General features: G+C 41.7%; 1 protein-coding gene across 1 annotated transcript in view; it reads right to left on the bottom strand.

The window, feature by feature from the left end:
- LOC103512748 (phosphatidylinositol transfer protein alpha isoform) overlaps positions 1-9071 on the bottom strand; it is a gene marked incomplete in the record, with an annotated part of 36534 nt that overhangs the window by 7061 nt on the left and 20402 nt on the right. The window contains 1 exon segment of the mRNA XM_017445532.2: positions 1034-1198. Within this exon segment, the coding sequence (XP_017301021.2) occupies positions 1034-1198 (165 nt within the window).

The raw sequence follows: 9071 nt of genomic DNA, 5'->3' as shown, positions 1-9071 counted from the left end.
ATGGGAATCAAAAATTAAAGTACCACAAATTTCCTACATGATGGTGTGGTCAAACTTTTACTTTATGTTCATTTTATAGCGCTGTTACAGCAGGCCTGTAGGTCAAGTAGGTGGCCGAAAATGGTCGGATTTTTTTTTTTTTTTAAAGTTAAACGATTTTTCTAGCCAGGATTGTTAGGTATACTGAGGTGAGTGTGGGACCAAATTTTCGACCTCGAAATCCCAGGGGATTACTTTTGGGGGGGCAAAAAAACTCGAAAAAGTGCATACTTTTAGCACTTTTTTCAGTTTTCCGCCTATAACTCCTAATCCACGCCTTTAATGTAAAAAGTAAAAACATACATTTAAAGTTGAAAAAATTTCCTACAAAATTAAGTGGTCACAGCTTCGCTTTACGTAAAATTCTTTGTTTTTCTAAAGCGCTTTAACTCTACGGACAGTAAGTAGGTCGTTCGCGCCAATCCAAGTGTTGAACTTAAATTAACAAACCTGTTAAACCTGTTGAATAGCCGATGTTCCAAAGTCACAACATAGTTTTCCAGTTTGTTCTGGAGTCCCCGCCATACGCACGTGGTAATTACCAGCTTATACGAGGTGCTGATTAAACCTTCAGCTTCGTACTAGAAAGATAAGGATAAGAAAAAGGATAAGGAGGAGGAGGAGGAGAAGGAAGAAGAGGAGGAGGAAGAGGAGGAGGAGAAGGAGGAGGAGGAGAAAGAAGAGGAGGAGGAAGAAGAGGAGGAGGAGGAGGAGGAGGAGGAGGAGGAGAGAGATGAGGAAAGAAGAAGAGGAGAGAGATGAGCAAAGAGGAAGAGGAGAGAGATGAGCAAAGAGGAAGAGGAGGAGAAGAAGAGAGAAAAGGGGAGACAAAAAAGAGAAGACTGCTCCCATGGCGTAGTGGTCTGCTCCCATGGCGTAGTGGCCTCCTCCCATGGCGTAGTGGTCACTGTGCTCGCCTTGCACGCGGGAGACCCGGGTTCGATTCCCGGCGGGGTCAAGAAGATCTCTCTTCCACCCAACCTCATTTTCTTACCTTCTCAATCCAGTTCCCGGTCAGAGGACCACGTCCGGTCTTCTCGCTCTTGAACTTGGCGGGATCTTCGGTCTCCTTGTAGTCCCCGGCAGACACCGGATCATTACCAATGTCTATGTGGACCACCTCGCGGACCTTCAGCTTGTCTGCGGGTAGATCGTGAACCTGGGGTGGAGGAAACAGAAATTATTATTATTAAACGATTAGATCAAACTTTATTTACAGAATAAATATTTATTTAAATGGTAACTAATAAAAAGAGACTAAAAAAGCGTTTCCCTTGTTCATATAATTATTTATTTAAATGGTAACATAATGTACCTATAAGTACAAAATAAAGTTTGACCAAGGGTGGGGTTAATGCCTATGGCATTCTCTACCACCCCACCCTTGATGTACAGAATAGTGTTATAATGAAATTTTAAATAATTTACAAAATCAAAGGGTGGAAAGAAAGGGGGGAAAACAGGGGGAAATGGAAAAAAGGGAAGAAATAAAGAGGGATTTGTTGAAAAAGAGAGGAGGGAGGGTCTGGGAAGAGTAGGGGAAAGAAAAGGGGAATAGTAGAGAAGAAAGAGAGAGGAAAGAAAGAGAAGAAGAAGAAGAGGGGTCGACGGGGTCGACTATGTGTGGGCACATCTTAATAGCACCTAAGGATAGCAAATTAATCTTTCCTCTTTTCGCCTTCCAGTGAAGATGCTCCAATTCGAAAGCGTCTCCAACGAGACCGAAACCGGGAAGCTCCTCCGGTCCAAATTCACCTGCTCCTTCCTCCTCCTCCTCCTCCTTTTTCTTCTCCTCCTCCTCCTTAGTCCCCGAAGACAGCAAATTAATCTCTCCTCTTTTCACCTTTCCAGTGAAGATGCTCCAATTCGAAAGCGTCTCAGACGAGACCGAAATCGGGAAGCTCCTTCGGTCCAAATTCACCTGCTCCTTCCGCACCGGGTACGTGCGGTGTAAGGGGGTGTGTATGCCAGAGTACTATGTGAACTTTGCCGAGGACATCATCAACATGGACGTCAGAGATGATGATGTGTGGGTGTGCAGCTTCCCCAAAACCGGTGAGTTTCAGTACAAACCGGTGAATCTGGTGATCTATGGTTCCAGACTATTAGACTAGACAACGAGAGAAAAAAATCACCGAGATAATAATAATAATAATAATAAAAAAACAAATAAAAAAGAAAACAAGAAGAAGCCAGTTTAAGGGTGGAAAACCCTTAAATAAGTACCTATTCTTTGGCAACATTTTTCATTCCAGTAACATTTTGTCATTCAAATATATATTAGAAGTTAGGTGTGTAGTAGGAAATGGGACTTTTTAGTCATAGCCGACAGTATAAAATATAAGGTAGGTATATTAAATAAATAAAAAATGGGAATTTTACAGTTCTAATATGCCCCAAGACAAGACAAGACACAAGGCATGGTTTTTCTTTCATCATTAGTTCATTGTATGAGAACATTAAATTTCCACACATACTCATGTACATTGTACAATACGTTTAGCGATACACCACAAACCTGTATTGAGGAACATATACCCACGGCCCAATGCCATCTTGTTATCATAATACAGGGTGCATCTCAAATTAATGCCCCACCCCAAATTTAAAACGTCGCTCTAAGTCAGAGAATGGCCATTATCCTGAACGGATAATATCATTTTTTCTCCTATCCCTGCCTCGGTGGTGTAGTGGTCAAGGCGCTCGTCTGGTAAACAGGAGGGCGTGGGTTCAATCCCAGCCGAGGTATGGAACTTTATCCTCAATATAATTTGAGAATTTGACTACAATAATAGTAGTAGCCCACTGCTGGAGTAAAGGGACTTTTCAGTCCTATTCGAGCAGTATAAATAGGCAGTATTGTTATTATTATCCTGACATCCGTCTCTCTTCTTCTGACAAGCGGAACCAATATAAAAAAAAGTCAGCCTGCATCTAAATTTATACAGGCTTAAAAAAAAGTGGAGGGATTTTCACACCCCAGGGCGAATTTTATCCTAAACGGATAATGTTCGTTCTCGGAACGGCTGGTTTCTTCTATCCTGTCTTCCTTCTCTTTTCGATTTCGGACGAAAAGACCTTGGCAGTTACACTTCCCTCTATCAAACCTCTTTTTTTTTTAAGTTTACTGTGTGTTTCAGGCGTTGTCAATCAACCCAGTGTAGATCCACCTCGATTGAAATCTAGAATAGAATAGAATATACCTTGTTTATCCTACTCAAATGAGACTGGAAAGTTCCTTTACCCCAGCAGTCTAAACAAGTTCCAAAACCCCAGCACAAGGGGGAAATCTACATCGGACTTTTTACGTTTTTCCCACTTGTCGTATTTCATGCTAATTTTGTTACTATTTCCCCACTAAGCTCAACACACATGTACACATTTTCACAGGCGGTGACGTCATCATCTAGTCCACCGTATCAACCGGTTCTCTCTCAAAACCAGCGACAAAGTATGTATTGTATATCTGCTCTATCATTCTCTGTGTTATGTCAATTTTTACTCGTTAACATTTCCAACCCTTGAGCTACCGAACAGATATTTTTATTATTATTTTTTTTTTTTAAGAGGTTTGAAAGAGGGAACTGTAACTGGTAGGGAGGGTCTTATCGTCCCGAAATCGAAGAGAGAAGGAAGACAGGATAGGAGGAAAGCCAGCCGTTCCGAGAACGAACATTATCCCATCAGGATAAGATCCGCCCCGGGCGGGAATCGAACCCGCGGCCTAGCGCTTACAAGGCAGACGCGCCACCAAACAAGCTAACTAGGCTGGTACCTATTGCAAAACTGTTCGATTGGCCAACTTTTTTTTTTCTTTCTTTACAAAAGAACCACAGTTCTAATGCCGGGCAATCACGCTCAGACCGCCTGACAGGTCTAGTCTGAGTGCCCGGTATAAGTTTTACTTGACGAATTTTCTTTCATTCAATAAATCATCAATTTTTGTTTGTTTTTGTTTTTTTTTTTTTCAAGATATGAGAAAGATAACAGAAAGGAAAGAGGAGGAGGAGGAAAGGAGGGAGGGAGGGAGAGAGAGAGAAATAAATGGGAGGGGAGTAAGCATATGATGATGGTAATTTCACGTTCTACTGTGTTCACAAAAGTCTGGTGTTTAACATATTGTATGTAGTTGTAGAAGTTAAGGTTTTTTTTTTTAATTTTTATTATTATTATTATTATTATTTTTTTTTTTTTCAGTCCTCAGAGGTTAGGATGTTCTACTAGCCTCGTGGGGGGGAAAGAAAGAGTTGATAGAGGGAACTGTAACTGCTATGTTCTTATTGTCCCGAAATCGAAGAGAGGGGGACCGGATAAAGCCAGTCGTTCCGAGAACTCTATCTCTTGAGGACATTCCCTTTGGTATAAATTTCGTCCAGGGCGGGCAGCAATCGAACCCACGGCCTAGCGGTTACAAAGCAGACGCGCTACCCTTCAAGCTAACTAGGCTGGCTCTGGAAACTGATTTCAAGGAAAAGGCCAAGGCACTCACTATCAGGTACGGCCCTTTTCAGCCGTACCTGTCAGGTCTACCTGATAGTGTGTGCTCATCAGGTATCAGATAGACCTGACAGGTGGACTAGATCAGGTGTACGTTTCAGGTCTACCAGAACGTGAGTGCCTGACCTAACAACGATAACGATAAAGGTTTAATTTATAGTGTGTACCACTTTTTTTTCTCACCCGGTATATTTGCGAAGAAAACTCTCAAGCAGGTAGGTAAGTCTCAGTAAACATTACTTTTACGATGTAAGAAAATCTAGGTTAGGTATTAGTACATACAGGGTGTTTGATAAAAAAGTTGCCACCCCTGAAAACTCGAGAACCGTTTGAAATCATTTCTGGGTCTCAGTTTCAACATGAACCATTAGTGGGGCCTATTTGAAGCACAAATCACCAATCAATATGAATTTTCCATTTTTGGTGCTTTCCCTATTGGCAAGAGAACATGGAAAATTGAAAATGTGAATAGACCATAACTCCGGCCCTGGTTGTCGGATCGATCTCAAATTTGTACCAAAGTACTACGTTCTTTAATACCTTTGATATGATGTATCACAACTAGGGGGTTCTTATTTGAGATTTTAAAGTTGACCACCTTGGGGCCGCCCCTGATAGCGCTGAAAAAATGAGATCCCCTAAAAATAAGTTTCCCTCAAAAATAAAGAAATACGTGTTTTAGCGTTTTCCCGAATTTCAAACGATTCTTGAGTTTTCAGGGGTGGTGACTTTTTTTTTAAACACCCTGTATGTTTGTACAGTAGCGTACCTCCTATAGAAAGGATGGGAAAATGTGCTTTCCATAGAAAGTGGGAAGAGTGGAATGGGAGGTATAAATAAAACAGCTCATTAGACTTCTACTTCTGTTATATAGGGAGGTATTTTTTTCCCACATAGAGGGTTTGCTGGGTAGGTAGGTATTACATTCCATTGTAAAAACCTACATACATAGTACAAAATACAATCATTAATGTACAAAATCCCTCACCAGGACAAAATTACTATCCAATGGAAAAATCCTTCACCAAGGAAAAAATCCCTGAACAAAGTAAAAAATCCCTCACCACGACAAAAAAAATCCCTCTCAAACGTTATAAAACCCTCACCAGGACACAATACATACTATTTAATGGAAAAATCCTTCACCAACGAAAAAAAAAAGTAAAAATCCCTGAACAACGTAAAAAATCCCTCACCAGGACAAAATCATCCCATCATGCAACCCCTATCGTCCGATCGCTGAAAGTTGAACTCCCTCTTTGCTACCTCTCCTTGAAAGCAACTTGATATTGTCTGCGTTTTGGTTATGGTCAAAACCACTATCTGAATTTCACTCTTGGATTCAGCGAGCTGATTGGTTGATTTCAAACTTTGTAGCCAATCAGATTGCTCCATTTAACCCAATCTCGCTCTCAAGACTCAAACAAATTCAGCCCAATCAGATATTTGGAACTGATGCTTCAGTGCAGCTTGAGAGCCAGTATTTTGTTCATAAATATGGCCCCAAGAGTTAAAACTAGGGTCTCAAAATTAAAGAGGGGGGGGGGCAACTTTCGGCAAATGCGGAAGGGGGGCACAATTATCGGGGGGGACTCATTCCCATGAACTGACGAAAATTTGGTCCCCATGCCATATTTTTTTTTTTAATTATTATTTTATTATTATTATTTTTTTTTAAGAGGTTTGACAGAGGGAACTGTAACTGCTATGGTCTTATCGTCCCGAAATCGAAGAGAGAAGGAAGACAGGATAGGAGAAAGCCAGCCGTAACTTTAGTGAGGTATTTAAGTGCATTACATACACAGGCTAAAAGGTATGAAGTTAAAAAAAAAAAAAAAATGTTGGATAGATAGAGGGCACTGTAACTGCTGAAGTCCTATCGTTCCGAAATCGGAAGAGAGAAGAAAGACAGGAATGACAGGACAGGAGAAAGCCAGTAGTTCCGAGAACGAACCTTATCCGTTCAGGATAAAATCCGAACCCGCGACCTAGCGCTTACAAGGCAGACGCGCTGCCAACCAAGCTAACTAGGCTGGCTAGAGACACTTTTGATAACATAATTTTTTTATTGAATCTTTCTGCAGAGTTTGAGCGATCTGTGGGGCTATAGGTAGGCTTGCCAAACGTCCCGAATTGGCCGGGACAGTCCCGAATTTCAGGGGGTGTCCCGGCGTCCCGTTCAGTTTTTCATTTTGGGGCGTTTTGTCCCGAATTTCCGTTTCTGTCCCAGAAAAAATTCGGGACGCGTTTTTTAACTTTAAAATTAGGTACCTACCTCTATAAATCAGAATTTGTTCTTAACTTGTCTTGTTTAAATTTGTCATGCTTTCATCAGTTTGCTCTTCCACTTCTTTGCTAAACCTTTATAAACGAGAAAATGTTGTATTAAACAGCCTTAAACGAAAAAATGAGCTGGTCCCTTGGATTCGCGGATTTCGCGATTATGTTCGCGGATTTCGCGATTATGTTCGCGGATTTCGCGATTATGTTCGCGGATTTCGCGATTATGTTCGCGGATTTGGTGATTTTGTTCGCGGATTTCAAGATTATGTTCGCGGATTTGTCGATTTTGTTCGCGGATTTGGCGATTATGTTCGCGGAATTGGCGATTATGTTCGCGGATTTCGCGATTATGTTCGCGGATTTCGCGATTATGTTCGCGGATTCCGCGATTATGTTCGCGGTTGGCGATTTTGTTCGCGGATTTTGCGATTATGTTCGCGGATTTGGCAATTATGTTCGCGGATTCGCGTCCCGAATCGACGCGATTATGTTCGCGGATTTGGCAATTATGTTCGCGGATTCGCGTCCCGAATCGACATTTTGGATATTTGGCAAGCCTAGCTATAGGTACCCTCCAAGACTCCAAGCTAACTAACTCTGAAGCTTTTCCGCTACATGTGATCTGCAGTGATTATACCGATCGATAAATCGGGACGGTAACTCTATCGTCCCAAACCAAGGACGGGTAACCCCGAGATAAAAATAGTAAAGTAAACTTTAAATTTAGTCTAATATTTGCAAACGTTCACCCATGATAAGATAACGACACTGTACAAATATTATCACTACATCTAATATGTGTATACAGGGTTGCACACAAGTCTGGAACGCCTAATGGCCGGGGCCACAGTCTGAGTTTAAAATCGACTCACAAGATTAACACCTGAATGTACCCATACAACCATAAATCGGAAATAACCAATAGGTAAGGTTTTTTTTTAATTGAATCTTTCGGATTCCTCTTCATTTTTCTTACAAAGTACAAAGCGATTTTTTTTTCCAACTTCTCTCTTTGTAATCCCTATCTGCCAGCCTAGTTAGCTTGGGTTGGTGGCGCGTCTGCCTTGTAAGCGCTAGGCCGCGGGTTCGATTCCCGCCCGGGGCGGATTTTATCCTGATGGGAAGTTCGTTCTCGGAACGGCTGGCTTTCCTCCTATCCTGTCTTCCTTCTCTCTTCGATTTCGGGACGATCAGACCCTAGCAGTTACAGTTCCCTCTGTCAAACCTCTTTAAAAAATAAAATCCCCATCTTCTACCAAAATCTATCACACTGTGAACCAAACGAATCCAGTCCCCGAGGGATTCACTGTATTCGGATTTTCAAAAGTTTTTACATGCTGAAAAGAGCCAGAGGGAGCGGGCGGTTTCTCCCTGCTGGTTGCGGGTCGGGGGTTTTGGTCATGACCCTTCATTTGTCCAACAGTCACTCCGTATTTTCCTAGACGCATGGATACTTGCCTCGGTAGCGTAGTGGTCAAGACGCTCGCCTGGTAAACAGGAGGGCGTGGGTTTGATTCTAGCCGAGGTATGGAATTTTATCCTCATTTATTTGAGATTTTGACCACATAATAATGGAGCTCTAAGGGTTAGGTGGTAGAAAACGCCCTCGGCGTTAACCTCGCCTAGTGGTCACCTTCCACTCAAGAGTCTATTATCATTAATATTATACCTACCAAAGTAGGTATCTGAGATAACGCGCTGCTCATTACTAACTATTGATGATACTATAAACTATAAAGTATCTACTTACCTATAAGTACCAAGTGTAGGTAAAGATAGATCTAGGTAGGTAGATACTATAAAGCAGGGATGCACAAAGTCAAAGTTTCCGCATTGGACCTTAAAAGGTTGGCCCGCGGGCCGCATTCATTTGTAGGCGGCATCTGATCTTGGCGGTGGGGGGGGGGGACTTACGCCCTGCCTTCGTTTTAATGAAAATGAAACAAGATAAATAGCGCCGACGGCCATTTTTTTTTTTTTTTTTTTTCTCAAAAATAATGTGTCCGAAATTCATCAGGGTTTTTTGACGAATATATTTTAGCTAATTTACTACACAAAAACTCAGAAAGTAAATTATAGCGCCGAAGGCAATTTTCTGAAAATTTGTGCCACCTTTCAGGGAACGCAGCCCGATCAAAGTTCAAAATCTTCCTATGCCGCAGGCAACTTTTTTTCATAAAGTAGTGGACCTGAAGCTGCTCAACGAATTTAATTTTCGATGATATCCTACCTAATTCTCTCAGATCCTCGTT

The sequence above is a fragment of the Diaphorina citri genome, unplaced genomic scaffold (genome assembly GCF_000475195.1).
Source record: "Diaphorina citri unplaced genomic scaffold, Diaci psyllid genome assembly version 1.1 scaffold880, whole genome shotgun sequence".
NCBI lineage: Eukaryota > Metazoa > Arthropoda > Insecta > Hemiptera > Psyllidae > Diaphorina > Diaphorina citri.
This window is presented reverse-complemented; position numbering and strand designations above follow the sequence as displayed.